Source organism: Peromyscus eremicus, chromosome 9, assembly GCF_949786415.1.
Source record: "Peromyscus eremicus chromosome 9, PerEre_H2_v1, whole genome shotgun sequence".
NCBI classification, from domain to species: Eukaryota; Metazoa; Chordata; class Mammalia; order Rodentia; family Cricetidae; genus Peromyscus; species Peromyscus eremicus.
The window spans coordinates 6,221,206-6,240,894 of NC_081425.1; the positions used below are offsets into that span (position 1 = coordinate 6,221,206).

Below are 19,689 nucleotides of genomic sequence, written 5' to 3' on the forward strand. Positions count from 1 at the left end.
GGTGAACACAGCTGGATGAGACACAGCACTGTGAGCACCCTGGGTGAACACAGCTGGATGAGACACAGCACTGTGAGCACCCTGGGTGAACACAGCTGGATGAGACACAGCACTGTGAGCACCCTGGGTGAACACAGCTGGATGAGACACAGCACTGTAAGCACCCTGGGTGAACACAGCTGGATGAGACACAGCACTGTGAGCACCCTGGGTGAACACAGCTGGATGAGACACAGCACTGTAAGCACCCAGGTGAACACAGCTGGAGGCACTGCACTTCAGATCATTCCACAAGTCTTTTTTCTCTACAACTCTGCAACACTGAGAAGTGGGCTGTTTTATTCTTCCAGATGTTCTCAGCTTGCATTTCCATACAGAATTGTATCATCTGTTTCCCTGGCTTTGTCTGTAGGATGATTATGACCTTTGGTCAGGTCCAGATAGGCCACTGGGTGGGGGAGGGGTTTTCCGGGAGAAGCCGGGGTAGAATGAAGAGCATGCTAGGCTGGGCTTTAAGACTGTGGCTTCTATCACAGCCTGCTGGAAGGTCCGGTGAGTACTACAGAAAGCTCTTCTCATTAACCCAGTTCCCATTTACAAACTCAGTCTCTAAGCTCACCGTTTATGGTCCCAAGGGGCTGGGTACCAGGGCTTTCTGCTTTGTTCTGTGCCCCATCCCTGGGGTGTGGCTCATGCAGCTCATCGACATTGGCATCCCTCTGGGAGGGGTCTGGACCCTGAGGTGAAGGGTCAAAGCTCTTGAGCTGTGGTGCTGTTCTCTTCTGCTCACTACACAGCAGTGCTCAGGCCTGAGCCTGGGCAGGAGCCTTTTTGGCCTAACAAGGAACCTGTGACAGGTGGGTTTTGTCCTCCCTTGTGCAAGGCGGTTCTGCCCTTCAGAAATTCATTTTCTGGAGTCCAGATGGCTGTTTTTCTGGGATACAGAGGACCATTTCCCTCAGTGTGTTGTACAGAACACCGGTCCTTCAAGAGAGCATCTTACAAAAGGCTTGGGGTTCAGATCAGTTTTTTGTGGTACACACAGATGTACCCTGTGGGCATTGCGGATGGGTCAAATATGGGAATAGACCCCCTCCGACCAACCCAGAGACAGCAGCGTTTCCAACTATACTCTTCAGTTACCATCAGTTGAGTGTATTATGCTGTCTGAATGCACTGATGTTGGATTTAGACAAAAGTTGTTATGGTGATCAATACTGTGAAGGTCTGTACTCCCAATTTAGACCACTTTCTCCTTTTCATACAAACTGCTGAAGACTGGTCAATCCGACATGCTGATTGTCATAGGCCGAGGAAAGAAGCCTTATTCTGGTCCAGGGTACTCTATTAAGATCCTGTAGAACACACTTCTTTCAACTGAATTTGCAGCATGTGGAAGGTGTATATAGATCTGGATTTGATTTGGCTCCTTGAAGAAATTTAACCAAGAAACTATAAAACAACTTAAAAATTGTCAATGATCTCTTTTCTTGAAATTTAGTACAGGTTGAGTACTTTATATCTGAAATGTTTGAATAGGGTGTTCCTGATTTTTGGATATTTTGAGATATTTTTATATTCCCATGTATATAATGGTAAACTTTGGAGATGAGACCCAAGTATAAACATGTGACTCATTTGTGCTTCATATCTACCTTATCCACATAGCTTTACTGTGATTTTAGCCAATGAATTTACATACGGAGTTTCACACCACTGCTGTCAACAAATTTCAATTCAAAGAACTTACAATGTTAAGTTTTTGAATTTGGAATACTAATATAAACCATATGTAGAGTTCTGTACTTCTTTATGTTAAAATGTATAGGTTGCCCAGGAATGTGATTTTTGATAGTGTAATATGCCTTATCCTCCTCCCTGACCCCGCTGCGTGTAGTCAGTCCCTCCGTGGTTTTCATGGTAGCAGGGTTGTGCTGACCCTGTTCAGTAAGACAGGCCATGAATATCACAGGTGTAGGTAGACCACAGCCCCTGGCCCACTAGCCTACACTGAGCTTAATTTCTTAATTTTTGTTGTTAAACTCTCTCTCTTGTTACAGTACTGATGGTATTTGTAGGACTTTTTTTCTGTGATGGATTTTATGCTATCAAATGTCGTCCTGAGTCTCCTGTTGAAATTCATTGTCAGGACACGGTTAAGGATGGTGTCCAATTGCTCATTAGGGGCCAGGCATGCTGTATTCTATGCTGCCACCTTGTGGGAGCTAATGATTAAATGATGATTAAAACCTGAGGTCCCTGTGAACATTTAGGAATGATTAAAATCCTCCTACATAGGATATTCTATTAGAAAAATTGTGTTAGTGCCTTAGTATGAGCCAAGAATCTCTCATCAAGAAAAGACAGTATTGCCCTTTCTACTGCTTAAATTCTGAATTCATATGGAAACCTGGACTCAAGTTTATTTATATAAACAGCATTTATTTGTTTAAATAAGCTTATTTAAATAAACAGCATGAAAAGGCTGTGAAGACATAACATCTTAAGTGAGGAAGAAATATGGGCTGCATTTGTGTGGCAGCGGCTGAAGGTTTATTTCTTCTACTTTTCAAAGTACATTATGTTACTTCCTTAAACTAAGGCGTTTTGTAAACTTTACCTCATAGGCATTAGACACTCCAACCCTGCAAGGCCTTTCCTTCACTGCCAGACCTGGTGAATTGTTAGCTGTGGTCGGCCCAGTGGGAGCAGGCAAGGTAAGTTTTTTATTTTGTTCTGTCTTCAGGTGGGCTCATTGGGAATTACTTATGTGACTACTGCTCGGGACAGAAGGACTGAGAAAGAGGGAGGCTTCTTTCCTCCAGCATGGCCCCTAAATGCTGCGTGGTCTTGGGTGGCTGTCCAGCTGAAACAGGTCCTCTTAGAACTACCCAAGTCATGTCAGTGCATATTTAGCTCAAGCACAGCTATGGTTCCTGCTGTGCTTGGACCAAAAGATGCACAGGAAAGCCCAGACCCAGGTCCCTCTGCCTTTCAGAAGGATTGAGGTCTAGTCAGGTAGACAGTCTGAAGACCTCTGATTGCGGTCAGCACACACATGGTACACTGGAGGGGGATTCCTTCTGTGTGTGATGAAGGTTTGCTCCTCAGAGCACCACACCTTACATAAGATCTTCCTGGTACATTGGCTGCATCACTGGTGCATGGCCTTTCTGGAACAAGCTTGAAAGTCAGGGCAACTTGGATTGTCTGGATGCAGCCGCAGTTTCATTCAGTGTTGGATATGTAAAACTTCTGTTATGCTAGGCCCCCTGGCGCTACCAACATTCTTTTTTGTTAATTTTCATCTATCTATCTGTCTGTCTGTCTGTCTGTCTGTCTATCTATCTATCTATCTATCATCTATCTATCTATCTATCATCTATCTATTTATTTATCTGTCATCTATCTATCAATCATCTATCTATCATCTATTGTCTGTCTATCATCTGTCTGTCTGTCTATCATCTATTTATCATCCATCTATCTGTTTATTTATCTGTCATCTATCTATTGTCCATCTATCATCTATTTATCTATCTATCTATCTATCTATCTATCTATCTATCTATCTATCTATCTACCTACCTATCTATCTGTCTGTCTATCTACTGTCTATCGAGACTGGGTCTCAAAATGCCCACAGTGGCCTCAGACTTGGTATGTAGCCAAGTATGAATTTGATCCTCCAGCCTCTGTCTCCCCAGTGCTGAGATTATAGGCCTGCACCATAATGCCCATAAAAGATTGTTAATTACTCATAGTATTGCATATAGCATTCTTAATTGCATATAGCCAGCCATTCTGTATACCATTGCATTTGGAGGAAGGTCATTTGGGAGGGTCGGTTGTCACAATCTATTTTGTGTACCTTTTTTTTATTTCTATAAAATACAGTGGTGTTATTTCTGTTTTTTGCTTTTAGCTGCAACTTCTTTTCTTTTTCCTTTCTTTCTTCTTTTTTTTTTTTTTTTTTTTTGGGACAGGGTTTCTTTGTGCAGCTTTGCGCCTTTCCTGGAACTCAGTCTGTAGACCAGGCTGGCCTCGAACTCACAGAGATCTTCCTGCCTCTGCTTCCCGAGTGCTGGGATTAAAGGCGTGCACTACCACTGCCCGGCTTTTAGCTGCAACTTCTAATGTGTTTTTTTTTTTAAGCTGGTGCTTGGCAAACTGTCTGAGCTGGGCAGTGCCTGGAACACAGTTTATTCTGTGCTGACATTGACAGCATGTGTGTTGTGTAAACTCTGTTTCAGTCATCACTGTTGAGCGCAGTGCTGGGTGAACTGCCTCCGACCAGTGGGCTTGTCAGCGTGCACGGGAGAATTGCCTATGTTTCTCAGCAGCCCTGGGTCTTCTCGGGAACCGTGAGGAGCAATATTTTATTTGGGAAGAAATACGAGAAGGAACGATATGAGAAAGTGATCAAGGCCTGTGCTTTGAAAAAGGTGATGACTTTGGAATTTCTTATACTCTTTTTTCTAGTGATGTGATTGTTACTTTAAACTCCTGGCTTTGGAAGTTTTATAAGTTATTATAATACTTAAGCTAAGCTGTTGGAAGCCTGCCTATCTCCACTCATTACTGTTTGGTTTTGTTTATTAAGTTCTGTTCACTTTTTAACTGTTTTTGTGACCTTATGTGCTCATCATCACATCCATGGCCTTGCTCACACGAGTGGAGTGCCCCCGCCTTCCAAACCTGTTTCTGTAATCTTTAACTTAAAAACATGTGTTTATTTTTATCTTATGTGGATGGGTGTTTTGCCTCATGTATGCCTATATATTGTATGCACATCTGGTGCCTGCAGAGGTCAGAAGAGGGTGTCGGATCTCTTGGAACCGAAGTTACAGATGGTTGTGAGCCACCATGTGGGTACTGGGAATCGAACCTGGTTCCTGGAAGAGCAGCCAGTGCCTCTAAACGGTGAGCCATCTTTCAAGCACCTGGTTTCTTAACTTTTATAAAACATTGAACAATTGCAGAAGTGGAGAGGTTAGTGTGCTGAGCCCTCCTGTACCCATCACATAGCTTTAGCCACAGTCAGCTGGTGGCCAGTCTTTAGTCATTTCTTTCTGAACTTCTGAAGCCCCACCCCCACCCCATGTTCTTTTCTAGGGGATCCTGGACCTTTGTGTTTCACCTGTAAAATTTTCCATTATTTGTGCTTAAAAGAAGTCCCTTTTGGGTGGGTAACATTAAAGAAATAACACAATTGCTTGGATAACCCACATTCTAGTCAGTGTGTGGGTGCCAAGTTCTAACCGTCAGCTTGCACAACCGAGAGTAAACAGGGAAGAGAGTAGACAACCCCACCCCGGCTTGTGCTTTATTTATTTTAAAGGAGACAAAATGTTTCAGCAACTTATAAAAAATAAAAAAAAATACTGCAACACTTCTCTAGGAGAGAGAAGGTTTTCAGAAATGACATTGAGCTTGTCAGAAAGTAACAAGATGAAATTTTTTTGTTACACATGGTGATTAATAAAACTGGTAGATGATCAACAGAAAACCAAACCTACCTGACGGGAGAATAGAAGTTAGCAGATGGACAAACAGCAGATGCCTACAGACATGCTTCTCGCTTTGGCTGTAAAAACTGGTCAATAGTAGCTTGTAAGGGCTCACCACAGGGTCTGTTTAGAGTATCCTGGACACCCGACTGCTCTTTTATGTGTGGAAAAGGCCAGACAGTCTCTCAGAGCTGTGGTGTTGAAGGCTTAGTCAGCTCTCTGAGGAAAGTGTAATTTCATTTCAACTATGGATGGAATGTCATAGGTTGTCTTGGTCAGTGATGTTTTATGATGATGTGGAAAGAAAATAATTTCATGTTTTAGTGAGACTTCTTGCCTTCTAGGTTACACTCAGTGGGAGATTATGTGTTTTTATAAATGACATCAAGTCACAGTGACAAACTAGACTTGTTTTAAGTAGTAAATATACATATATATATATATATAAATTTAAATATATACTGCATAAGAAAGGAAGGAGAGCTAACTGCAGAATAATAGATCTCTTGTATTCAAAGTCTTATGTGTCCATCTCTCTCATTCACTGTCTACATACCTGTTTTATCTGTTTTTCTCTCTGTCTGTCTACCTGTGGTTCTCTCACTGACTCTTGCTCACATGTGCACACACGTGCACACACATACACACACACACAGGCACACACACACACATGTGCATGAAAAGGTACATGAATCTGGAATCTCTTACCATTAATTCCTTAGTGTCTCTGACGTTACTATTCCCACTTAGTCAAACGGGGTCTGGAGAGAGAAAACAAGTCACTGAACACTCCTAGATCCAGCTGAAACCTTTCAGGTGACTCCTGACTCCATTTCCCTGTGCCCAGCTACCTTTGCATTGAGGCTTTGTAAATAGAGTGTATTTGAAGTTTGGAGTGATAGATGGAGGTGAATGTGGGAGAGACCGATGTGTAGCTAGAGTTTTCCTGCCTGGCCCACAGTCAGGACAAATCTCTCTCACCCGCCAGTCCCACAGCCGCTCAGACTCGACCAAGTAAACACAGAGACTTATATTGCTTACAAACTGTATGGCCGTGGCAGGCTTCTTGCTAACTGTTCTTACAGCTTAAATTAATCCATTTCCATTAATCTATACCTTGCCACGTGGCTCGTGGCTTACCAGCATCTTCACATGCTGTTTCTCATCGTGGCGGCTGGCAGTGTCTCTCTGACTCAGCCTTCCACTTCCCAGTTTTATTCTCCTCCTTGTCCTGCCTATACTTCCTGCCTAGCCAATGGCCAATCAGTGTTTTATTTATTGACTAATCAGCAACACATTTGCCATACAGACCATCCCACAGCACCGATGTGAAGCTTTCCTCTCTACTAAAACCACATTCAGCTCTTGATGCCCACCAGCCCCTGTGTTCCCGGGGTAGCCCAGCCTGGGATGGTTGCATTGACTGTAAAGACAATGGGCTATCCATGTGAAACATGGCAGGATTTTATAACACTTTTTTTCTAAAACAATAAAACCAGTAGCTCAGACTAGTCAAATAAAGGCTTTTTTCTGTAGGCTCTCATCACACGTATCCCCTAAAAGTAGTATAGTGAAAAATCAGAAAAACCAGATTTCTCATATTAGATACATTGATAGCAACTAGATTTAATATATTAGAAGTAATTGAAATAAGTTTATAATTTAAAATCATGTCTGGGATGAAATCATGAGATGTTAAATAATAGTGAACATTTATCAACATCCCTCCCATTTGGTGACCTGTCCACATTGACATTGGTGAGTTACAGAAGAGTCTCAGCAGACGTCCCAGGAATGGAGTCCCTTGGGGCAGTGAGTGAAATCCAAGGCCCTGGGTCAGGAGCTCTTTGTTCCTCCTGGCTGAGTGTTTCTGGCTGATCGTTAGGACCTTCTATGATGTTTTCTCAGAAAAAGCCTATGATTGCCCAGCCTCATATACTCTATACTACTTTTTAAAAAAGCTTAAAATCAAAGCATGGTGAATAGTATACATTACAGAAAATGATGCCAGTGAGACAGAGACCCTCATGTGTTTCCTCCTCTCCCCTCTCTCCCTTCTCCTCTCTCCCCTGCCCTCTCTCCCCTCCACTCCTCCCCTTGCTCTGTGCGTACATGCCCACGATTGCTGGACATGTCTTAAAATGGCTCATAGTTTTCCATTAAACCAGGGCTCTTGTCATAAAGTTATTACACGTGCAGCAGATCTGTGCTAGGCCCTGCCAGTGAGAATTGCAAGCAAGTCATAAGGAAATATTTCTCATATGTGGGGTATTTTAGACATGATCCTTATCCTGTTATTTGCCATTTCTCTCCAAGATTCTGTGCTTTGTCAGTTTAATTTTTAACATAAAAATATAGATTTGTAGATTTGGATACATTCCTAGATCCTCAAATGAAAGTTCAGTTTCCTCCCTCCCTCCCTCCCTCCCTCCTTCCTTTCTTTGACTTGCATGTCATGAAACCCACTTGGTCCGCCTGATCGGCGCCTCATGTAGATTTTGTTCCCCTCTCTGCCATGCTTGGGAAGCATGGCTGAAGTGGAGAGCTGAGGCAGAGGTGAGTGGAACAGTTGGCGAGGGCCCACTTTGATGACGTGAACCTGTGGCCTATGTTCCCATTGGTCTTCTGTCTAGTCTTTAGTGAAGGCATTCAGGTCTACCTGCCTAGGAGTGGTGGGCATCTCCTGACTTGCCCTCCAAGTCCGTATCCACCACCTTCTCCAGCTCAGTCATTTATGACCTGTTCCTCCTTTTCTGTGCCCACAGCATCATGGTCCTCCCTAAGGAAGCCCTAAGTGCTGTAGCTTAGAACTTTGTCTGGTATGTGCCACTTCTGTGCCTGTCCCCTGTGCCACGGGGAACTTCACTCAGAGTTCTCAGTTAGCATGCTACAGCAGCTCCTTCTGTGGGACCCGCTTGCCTCTGTGAGTGATTCCTCCCACTGCATGAGGAAGCAGATCATGCCACCTTGAATTTCCTAGGAGCGAAGCTGCGGTCCCTCCCTCCTCCTCAGCATCATCTCCTAACACTGCTCCAGCTCCATTGCCTCAAGATTGCTGTCCTTTGAACACACAAACGTACATCAGCTCACAGGAGCTGCGCATTATTCCTTTCTGTATATGATGCCATCTTTTTTGCCCAGATTTGGTGGGCCCACTCCCCCTAAACTCTTTATCTGAGTCCTGGCTGGTCATCCAATGGGAAATAGATCTTTGCTCTCCAGTCCCTCCAACAACTACCTTTCTTATGTCTTGGCACTTGTCTTATACATCCTTATTAACTATGTTTCATAATGTCAGTCTCCATTGTGGATGCTGTGGGGACTTTGTTTCCTTCACTGCCAAAGTCACTGTGTCTAAAACAGTGCCGAATCTCTGGTCATTGCTTAGTACATCCCTTTTAAAATAGTTAAGCACCCTAGAAATAGTTAAATCTTCAGAAATGGTATAACATGGAAATTCTCTGAGTCCTTTGTTTTGGTTAAATGCACCTGTGTGTTCTCCCCACCCGCCCCTAAAATGAGACTGTGGAAGAGCAGCTGTAAGTCTCCCTCCGCTGTCTCTCCATGCAGGACTTACAGCTTTTGGAGGATGGGGATCTGACCGTGATCGGAGACCGGGGAGCCACGCTGAGCGGAGGGCAGAAAGCACGGGTCAACTTGGCACGGTAACTTGTCTCCCAGAAGCCATTGGGACTTGCTGAAGCTTCAGGCGGTGGGGTGCATGGTATCTGCTCACCATGTCAGTGCCATGGGAAGCACGGTTTTGAGTAATTCCACAGACACTTTGAAGGACCATATAGTTGCTGAGTGCTGAGATCCCTAAGACAGTGGCCAGTAAGGCGCTCTTCAGTTTGATTTCCCTCTTTGCCTTTCAGGGCAGTCTACCAGGATGCTGACATCTACCTCCTTGACGATCCCCTCAGCGCTGTCGATGCGGAAGTGGGAAAACACCTGTTCCAGCTGTGAGTCTGTTCTGTCTTGGGTCAGCTCCGTGTTCAGGAATCCTTTCAATTGGGCCCCGTGAAGGATCTGTAATTTCTACAGCTTCATCTCGGCTCACATTTATGTCCCTCTTCTCCTCTGTTGCCCTCCATATGATGCATTTTGCAAGTGTAAGATCAAGGCAGGAAAAAGGGGAGGTGCTGTCAGTGTGGCGAAGCGCACAGAGCCCGTGGTTTAGAGTTTCAAAACCGAAGGCACATTCTATACGTCTTTCCTCTAGTTCCTTGAACTTCATAGCCAAGAGACTAGCAGACCCGGCCCCCAGGAAGAAGAAAATATGCACCTTTAAATTGAAGGAAATGGCTTGGCAGCTTGGTAGTGTGGAATCGACTCTTTTCCTCCATAATTTAAAAATAAGATTTATTTTATTTCGATGTGTGTGTATGTATATGTGTCTGGTCAGTGAATGCCACATGTGTGTCAGTGACAGAGGAGGCCAGAGAGGGGACTGGATTCCTTTGGAGCTGGAGTTAGAGGTGGTTATGGGCCACCTGACATGAGTGTTGGGTACCGAACTCTAGTCCTCTGCAAGCGCCTTTAACTGGCCATCTCTCCAGCCCCTCCATAATTTTACTTTGTATGAGCGATGAGGTTTCATTGGTAGCATAGGCCTCCATGGAAAGGCCTCATTGGTTTATGTTGAACTGTAAGCTGGGAGGTTTGGGGACGCTGAGAATGGGATTTCATTCCTTCTGATAAAACGAATGGTAGACACAGGTATAAAGGTGTGAACGAGCAAGGCACCAGTAGAGAGCAGCAAGTGAACACATCTTCCTCAAGGGGCAGTGCAGGTTTTATAGCGGATTAAGAGCCCCAGAAACACTAACTTGTAGTTCCTCTCTTTTTTAGCTATAGGCACCAAAATAAAATGCTACAGATTGTGTGACTTGTACAGCAGAACATCTGTCTTTCTGAGCCCTGGAGGGTGGAAGTCTGAGGTTAGGGTACATTGTTGGCTTGGCGGCCACCTTTCATCTTTTCCTCCTTAGGTATCTTTCCCCAGATTTCCTCTTCTTCAAAAGACACCAGTCAGGTTGCTTGAGGACCGCCCTCAGAGCTGCTCTTAACTTCCTCTCTGGAGGCTCTGTCTTTAAATCGCTAGGTGTTGAGTTTTAGTACATGAATTTAGAGGAGTGTGGTTCAGTTTATAACAGATACTCAAGCAGAGTGGAAAGGACACATCCGGGCTCTGGATTCTAGGACTAGAACACAAGACCATCTACTGAGCCATGGCCTTCTGGGGCTTGGCAAATGGTGGGGAGTGACTGCTTCCACGCCAGCATCGGATACAAATGTGTCTTGTGTTGTGGTTATGAAAGTGTGCTGGCTGTGGATGGTAGCGGTGGTGGTTGGACAGCAGTGTGAATGCACTTTATGCTCTGAATATAAGTCACTTAAAGCGGCTAAAGTCGTGACTTCTGTGGCGTGTGCATTTTACCACAGTAGAAATAAAAATGCATGCATGGTAGTTAGTGTTGAGTGTTTGTGAATGCAGAAAGCAAAAGCAGCTGGGACTTGGCTGTGACCCAGCTCTTTGATCTGACTCCTGTGGGCTCTTGATTGTGACTTGATGGATTTTGCTCTGGGCAGAATCAGCCGTTTGTCACTTGGGTGAGCCTTGAGTGGATCCACTCAAGTTCCCCATCGCTCAGAGACTAGTTTTTGGTGGGATGCTGTAGTGGAGTCTCTTGGGAGGAGAGAGGGAGGCATTTTAATTGCTAGGTATCAGTATGCAGATCACAAGGGTGCCCCCAAGTTTCCCTTCGAGCATGGGTATTTATAAAGTCTTCTTGCACCCTTAATGTTTAATGGCTTTGGATAGACACTCGATAGAAGCAAACTTGTGAAAATTGTTGCTTGCTAATCAGAACCACATTCTTTGGGGAAACGTGGAGCAGGAAGCACGAATGCAATTTAGGAAATCACTCAGCAGCAGCTGGAGAATGCTCTCAACGAGTTAGAAAATTGGATCGAACAATATGCTATGAAAGATGGCGGTCGTGTTGAAGCTTAGAAATGGGAAGTGTTTTGTATTAAACGTGAATGAATTACTCTTCTGTTTGCCGTTAACAGTTTTATTTCAATCATGAATATACATCCAGGGTTATTAAGGTTTGTGAGTTCTACAACTATATGTTGCAAACATGGAAAATGGAAGGGTCGGGACTCCAGACTGATGCCGATCTGAGTTAGCTGTGGATTCTGCGTTTTAGAAAGTCTCAAAATTACAGATGCCTGTCTCTTTCATGATCTGTTCAGGGCTGTTCTAATTAGATCTCCCACACTGATGCCTACCTCATTGTCTTAGTTATGTATTTCTTAGTTTATATGGGCTACTATGACAAAATGTCATAGCTGGGTGGCTTATAAACAACAGAAATGTATCTCTCATGGCTGTGGAGGCTGGAAGCCTGAGATGAAGTGCTAGCAGATTTGATATCTCACGAGGACTTGCTGATTCACAGATCCATGTCTTCTTGCTTTGCCTTAACTGACAGAGGTGGTGCCGTCCACCCATTGGTTCTCTTTTATGAGGAACAACACCAGTCCTGTCCATGATGGCAGATTCCCACGAAAAAGCCCCACCTCTTCCTACCATCACACTGGTCATTAATTTTCAGCGGATGAATGTGTGGAGAGACCGAGGCCCTCAGCCTCCTGCAGTGACTCACCATCTCGGCTTCCGCTTTCCACACCTTCTCACCACTAGGATGCAGTTCCAGGTGCTGAACGGAAGACGTTGTTCTTCGCACTCTGCCCACTGCCATTCTCCACGTAAACTGGAGTTCCAGCGTTCTAACGCGTGTGCCTTTTTCATACCTGCCTATTTAGCGCCATTCCCTCTCAGCCTGGTGACTGTCCCTCAGGAGGGAGGAAGGAGACAGGCCGACATGCCTGCCTTTCTCTCTTGCACCTCCAGGAAGCGCTGTGGTTTTTTCTAATTGTGTCTGGTAGCTAAATGCTCATAGTCCGTGACCCATAGCACTTAATGTGGGGTTCTGTATTAATTGCCCTTAAAGCCCACACGGAACTGAGTACATGGAAGTACCCCAGAGCCCCGGCACCCTGCCAGAGCCCCGGCACCCTGCCGGAGCCACGGCACCCTGCCAGTTGCTCTGTGTGAGGACTTGGGAACCCAGAGTGTATGCAGAGCCCTTGGCCAGCCTCCCCTTATGTAAGCATACGCCAAGGCTGAGTTCTCCTGGGTCTGCTGTGAGAATGTGGGTGCACCAGGAAGGGAGCCGTCTAAACCTCAAAGGTTGTATGAGGTCATTTACTTCTTCCCTTTTAAATCTTGGAAATGCTTAGTTCTAAAAGAAGAATATTTGCTCGAAGCATGGGGGAGTAGGATTGTCGTGGAGACTGGTTGTGGCCTCCTCATTTACTTTTCTACCCACTGTTACTTAGGAGAAGAGATTGAGAAGTGTATGTTGGTAAAGGTGACTGAGGTTCTAAGGCTGTTGATTTACTTGGTTTTTATTCTTATTTGTTCAGTTTTGTTGTTGTTGTTTTGAGACAGGGTCTCATGTAGCCCAGGCTGGACTCAAACTTGCTATATAGTCGAGGATATCCTTGAACTAAGCCTTCTGTCCTCACCTCCTTAGGACAAGGATTATAGGCAAACACCACCTCTGGTTCAGGGCTTTGAGCATGCTCTGTCTGTGCTCCACCAACCGAGTTATAGCCCTAGCCCCTCAGAGTTTTATTAATTAATGTATATATCACAAGTCATCACCTAAGCAGACATCTTAAGAAAAATACCCACCTTCTTATGTCATATAAGTCTGTTTCCTTAGGACTCCTATATCACAATAAGGTAATTAGAATTTTAATCCAGTCATGCTTTGGAATATTAGTACTGTTCAACTGCTTTTATTATGTATCACACAAGTTTCATTTTTTGTCATATAATATGTAAGTATGCATAATTGTTAAACTAAGTTTTAGAAGAAAAATTAGCAGCCACAGCCTTTCCTACTGGCGACTTTTCAAAGTTTGTTATAGCAAGGCTCAGGTGCTGCTAGTTGATTTGAATGCTTGGTCCATATTATTAATTTATATTTGTATGTATTTAATTTTTAAGATTCATTTTTATTATTTCCAGTTATGTCTGTGTGTGTCTGTGTGTGGGTACGAGCACATAAGTGTGGGTGCCCTCAGAGTCCAGAAGAGGACCTTGGATCCCCTGGAGTTGGAGTTACAGGCTGTTGTGAGCTGCACAAAGCAGGTGCTGAGAACCAATCTTGGCTTCTCTGCAAGGGCAGTGCCCACCCTTAAGGGCTAACCCTCCTGTCCAACTGTATTTAATTTGTATTTCCGCCTCTTTTACAGACCATCGTTACTGTGTTGTCCTCGTCTTGTCATGGCTTGAACTCTCATTTTGCAGCCGGAGAACCCGCTAATGGGGTTCTCTCCTCTGGTGTTTTCCATCTGCAGGTGCATCTGTCAGACCCTTCACGAGAAGGTCACCATTTTAGTGACTCACCAGCTGCAGTTCCTGAAAGCTGCAAGCCACATCCTGATACTAAAAGATGTAAGTTGTTTCCCTTTTGAAAGCAGAGTTGGAGTCTGTTAGAGATTTTACTATAGATTTTAGACAGGGGGGTTCAGAGAAAGAAGAGTGCTTGAGAAGAAAGTAAAGTACACCCAAGAGCAAGGTGTGGGCTTCTCAAAGGCAGGGTGAGAGTGCGAGCAATTTAAGTGTCCCCTGAACCAGCTAGAACCTCAGGTTGAAAGTGGGGGTTCCCATCAGGCTGCTCTCCGTGGACTTCTTGGGGAGCTACCTTCCCTCCGCCGGTTTCACATCCATTTCCTAGAGTTGAGATTCACATCTTTGGGGACATCCTAAGGACTTTTAGAAGTATCACTGTTAGGGCTGGGATGTGGCTCCATTGGTCCAGCGTATGCCTGGCGCGCACAGAGCATGTGTCCCATCCCCCAGCACTCCATAGACTGGATGCGCTGATGCACACCTGTAGTCTCAGCCCTTGAGAGATAGAGGCAGGAGGATCAGAAGTTCAAGGTCATCTTACTGAGAGAGCGCAGGGCCAGATTGGAATACATGAGACCCACAAACAAGCAAGCAAGCAAGCAATAGCATCAGAAAAGCCACCGGAATGCAGAAATGTCACTTATGTCCCAAGCCATAGTCCTCGTATAGAATATAAAATTGTTCCCTCAAATTTACAAGCTGCTCTAGTGAGATTAATGATGCTACTTTCTTAGACATTTTTGTTTCATTTTTTTCATGACCTATGGTACAGTAGATAGTTTGGAAATTACAGATATTAAGACATCCTTCTGCCTATCCTTGGATTGTTATCTATTTGCCTAGAGAACGTTTTTTTCATTAACAAAAACAGTGAATGGCTGAGCATCCTCTGCTCAGAGCTGGCTGGCCACTGGGACCACTTGATGGTACCCCTGCACAAGTGCTTTGGAGTGGGGCTTCACCACACAGTGCTATGCAAGGTGGTCCTTACCATTGTACGGCCTCTGCTCTAGTCAGAGTATGCGTGATGGGGCTCGTGGGACAATAACATGATGGCCATGTTTTACCTGGAGGAAGGACGTCTGAGGCATGTCCTAGAGAAAGAAATCTGTTGTTTTCCGTTAATTACAGTGGCTGCCTCTTAAGCAACCCAGTCAGCAACCGAAAATCCGCTGCTGGAAGGGCTGCAGCTGGCGGGAATTCTGTTCCCTCAGGCACCGGCTCTCTCAAGGCCACTGAGGCAAACTTTATCTAGATCTCTACCACTCTATGGAACTCAAGGTTGAAAGATGGAGGTGAAAGTCTGCTCATCAGAGAGGCTGAATAGCAATAGCTAACTTCCTCTCCCCCTGTTCCCCAAGAGACCAGCACCCTTCTGCTCAGCCCCCACTTAAGAACCCTAGCTAGGCCGGGCGGTGGTGGCGCACGCCTTTAATCCCAGCACTCGGGAGGCAGAGCCAGGCGGATCTCTGTGAGTTCGAGGCCAGCCTGGTCTCCAAAGCGAGTTCCAGGAAAGGCGCAAAGCTACACAGAGAAACCCTGTCTCGAAAAACCAAAAAAAAAAAAAAGAAAGAAAAAAAGAACCCTAGCTACACATGGTTCCTCCTTACCACTTCTGTCAGCTAGTTGCTGACTCAGCCTCCTGACTGCAGGTTAATTTTATTTAGTCAAACAAACGTAACACGTCTTTGCATCATTAAACAAATATTTCACAGCAGAAACTCATGTTACACATCTTAAAATAATATTCTACAACAGAAATCACCTGGTATGTTTGGAGGAACAGCATGGAGTCTACCTGGTTGTGCTGAGTGAGCTGCGGACTTGGAGGGAGATGGTATCAGAACACAGGACACTGGCCTTGGACTGAGAGGGCCACTGTTGTTTGATTCATGGAAGGGAGGGAGTCTCATCTGTGATTTTTACACGCCTGCCCCCATGCCGTCACCACCGGGATAATCTGGGGCTGTAGCAGAGGCAATTAGAACTCAGTCGTCTAGTTCAGCAGGCAGAGGGATGTGTTTAGGTCAGTGAGTCAGTTTTCTAGGGCTCAGTACTGGGAGCTAATGGCTGGATATGCTAGGAAGTTGCTGTGTCTTTGGGCCGGCGCCCGCTGCTCTGTCACGCCCTGGTGGGACTGAGCTATCTCTGGAAGCTCTGGGGCAATCCCTTTCTTGCCTCTTTTGCCCTCTGGTCTCCAGCAGCCCTTGGCCGTCCTTGGCTCGAAGCTGCAGTATTCCGGAGTCAGTCTCTGTCCTCACAGGTCTGGCCAGCGTTTGTCTGGCTTTCCTCTCTTTGCTCCATCCTGCTCTGGTATGACCTCACTTGATGTCTGCAAAGATCCTGTTTCTCAATAAAGTCCCATTCATTACCAAAATTCAGAACTAGAGCACCTTGAGGCACCGCTTAACCTGTGACAACCTTATCATCTTATTGAGGTAAAACCTTATTATCTCATTGAGATCAAAATTAGCACCAGATTTTCAGGGCTCCCGGTGGTGTCCCCCCGGTGTGTCTGCATAGGTGACTTGGTGCTGGTCTTTTGCAGTGGGAAGCTCTGAGTCAAATTCTTCGTCATAGACAGAAAACAACCCTGAGCACCTCCATGTGTTCATCACTCCCATCTGCTTTATTCGGAGTTGAGTTGACCACAGTGAAATACCTAAGACAGGTCGCTTGATTTTTCTATTTTATTAAAAATAGATTTTTTTCTTATACAGTATATCCTTATTACAGTTTCTCCTCCTTTTGTGCCTCCCAATTCCTCATTACCTCCTCTCCCATCTGGATCCACTCCCTTTTGTCTCTCCTTAGAAAACAATAGGCTTCTAAGAGATACCATCCAAACACAACACAATAAAATATAAGATGAGACAAAACCCATCACATCCAAGTTGGACAAGGCAAATCAAGAGGAGGAAAAGAGCTTAAGAGTAGACACAAGAATCAGAGACCCACTCGTTCTCACACTCAGGAGTCCCATGAAAACACTAAACTGGGAGCTGTAATCTATGCAGAGGACCTGGTGCAGACCCGTGCAGGCCTGTGCTGCTTTGTCTCTGAGCTCATCTGCACCCTGCTTAGTTGATTCAGAGCTTGTCCTCCTGGTGTCCCCTCCCTCCCCTCTGGCTCCTACACCCTTCCCATCTCCTCTTCTGCAGGGTTCCCTGGGCTCTAAGGGGAGGGATCTGATGGAGAAGACAGGTCACTTTGTAAGGAGAGAGGGTCCAGGACACAGTGTCTTCACGGGTTCCCATCTGAAAGGCCCTTCCAGCTGCAGCTCTGGGAGAAGGGCACAAGGAGGAGCTCACACACTGAGAAACACAGCTCCAGAGAGACTGGCTGCACAGGCCCTTCTGGGTTTAGGGCTTCCTTCCAGGCCCCACCTCCGAGAGGTTCCAGAACCTCCCAGTTGTAGCTGGAGTTTTCCTGCCTGGCCCACAGTCAGGATATATCTCTTTCACCTGCCAGTCCCACAGCCTCTCAGACCCGACCAAGTAAACACAGAGACTTATGTTGCTTTCAAACTGTATGGCCGTGGCAGGCTTCTTGCTAACTGTTCTTATAGCTTAAATTAATCCATTTCCTTTAATCTATACCTTGCCACATGGCTCGTGGCTTACTGGCATCTTCACAAGCTGTTTCTCATCGTGGCGGCTGGCAGTGTCTCTCTGACTCAGCCTTCCACTTCCCAGCTTTATTCTCCTCCTTGCCCCGCCTATACTTCCTGCCTAGCCAACGGCCAATCAGTGTTTTATTGATTAATTAGCAACACATTTGCCATACATCCCACAGCACCCAGTAGTACCACCCCAAGGACCAAGCCTTTCACCACAGAGTGGGAAACACAAATAATAAAGCCATGTCCAAATCGTAGGATCCTTCTGCAATCTCTTGGCCAAAGATGGAAATGGCAAATGAATGTTAGCTAGAGTTCATAATATTTATGTGCAGTTATTCTCAGAGAGATAGATTACATATTATGATGATAGTAGAGTGCCTGCAAAAATCCTTTAGTGCCTCCCTGATACTTACTGTGGCTACCAAAGAGAGGCAAGGGAGCTGTCAATCAAAGTTCCATGGAATAAATTCTCACCACAAAGAAGATTATATAAGGCAGGGTGACTATCCCCTTAGCAACAACTCAGTGTATCAGCTGTCTCCTGTGCCCCTGGGAATAGGAGCTCAGATTCCTCAAGCTGGAAAACAATTAATTTCATGTGCAGAGAGCTGAATATTCGGCCTGCAGAGTCAGTAGGTATAGAATAGTTTTGCCACCTGTCTCCACATGGCAGCTGCTTCTGAGAGCCTGCCTCCTGCATATTGTGAGTTTCATTTTTAGTACACAATCCATTCACCCACTAGCGGGGACCCTGGAGAAACTGAGACCTGCTCTTAGTGTTAGTTTGGCCCTCTCTAAGAGCAGAGAGGATGGCTGCCCCTTTGGGCCCCTCTCTGAATTCTTAAAGCTTGTCTTCTGTTGGTAGTTGTTTCCCTGTGTGTCTTACTGAGAGGAAGGGCGTGATTGCATTTAACAAGTGTGGAAATCAGATCTTAGCTCCTAAGTGCAACAAGACACAGTGTTTCTGGAATAACTTTCTAATCCTTAAGTTACCAGGCTATGAAAAGCCCAAAGGTACTGAGATTTTCCTCAGTGGACCATCTTGATTGGGGTGGGGGTTGGGGGGGGGACAGGGGTAGGTGGGGTCCAGGCCATTTCCTGTAAACCGACTTGTCCTCACTTCAGAGCTACTTCCCTTTGATTCAGTGCCCCAGGACTTGGCCCAATATAATTTTGGCTTTAGAGAAATCATTTGGGGTCAGTCACTTCATGGGGTAAAAACATTGTGAAGATATTTGTACATCATTTCCTATAACTTTGGTCTGCAAGAAAACACACGATTAGATGTCTTGTGGAATGTTGAGACTACAGTAAGGATCTTGAATTTGAGGGGAAGTTTTAGTCTAAGACTCTGAAGTTCACGCATGTCTTGCCCCAGAGCAGGCAGGTGGCCAGCTAAGGCTGGTGAGTGTGTCCTATCTCGGTGGAAATGGTCATGATATCTCCCTGTCAATCAAATTTCCCACTGCGTGAGTCACCTCTGTTTCTGTGTTCTCATGAAAGACCCTGTGGACTCTCCCATCATCTACGCTTTTTGCTTCCTTCAATGCCCATGGTATTTGGGTCCTAAGGCACAATGACGTGTTGGTTTTATATTGCTAAGCACCTAGAAACTGGCAGAAAACAGGATTCTCACTGAGGAGGCAAGCTGAGTTACTTCATATTTGTCAACCAGGATTCCAGACCCAAGAGCAACTGTAACTCAAGGCCAGTTGACTGTGGTTTGGTTAGATGTTATTAACTGCAAATGTCTCCCTCTGAAATTCCTTTTGTTTTAGGGTCAAATGGTGCAGAAGGGGACGTACACCGAGTTTCTGAAATCTGGCGTAGATTTTGGTTCCCTTTTAAAGAAGGAGAATGAGGAGGCCGATCATTCCTCAGCGTCAGGAACTCCAACACTCAGGAAACGAACCTTCTCTGAGTCCTCAATTTGGTCCCAGCAATCGTCCAGACCCTCTTTGAAAGATGGGGCTCCAGAGGGCCAAGACGTGAGTTCGTCTTGTGTTAAATGTTCTTTGGCTCTTACAGACATTGTGACTCTTTGAGTCACTCCGTTGGTGGCA

The 19,689-nt window shown here is 45.3% G+C and overlaps 1 protein-coding gene across 1 annotated transcript in view; it reads left to right on the forward strand.

The window, feature by feature from the left end:
• The window catches only part of Abcc4 (ATP binding cassette subfamily C member 4), a 224,754-nt gene that overhangs the window by 84,298 nt on the left and 120,767 nt on the right, over window positions 1-19,689 (forward strand). Inside the window, exons 10-15 of the mRNA XM_059273212.1 lie at window positions 2,628-2,717; window positions 4,254-4,445; window positions 9,081-9,175; window positions 9,386-9,472; window positions 13,950-14,046; window positions 19,405-19,614. Coding sequence (XP_059129195.1) covers window positions 2,628-2,717; window positions 4,254-4,445; window positions 9,081-9,175; window positions 9,386-9,472; window positions 13,950-14,046; window positions 19,405-19,614 — 771 coding nt within the window. The remainder of the gene's footprint in view (window positions 1-2,627; window positions 2,718-4,253; window positions 4,446-9,080; window positions 9,176-9,385; window positions 9,473-13,949; window positions 14,047-19,404; window positions 19,615-19,689) is intronic.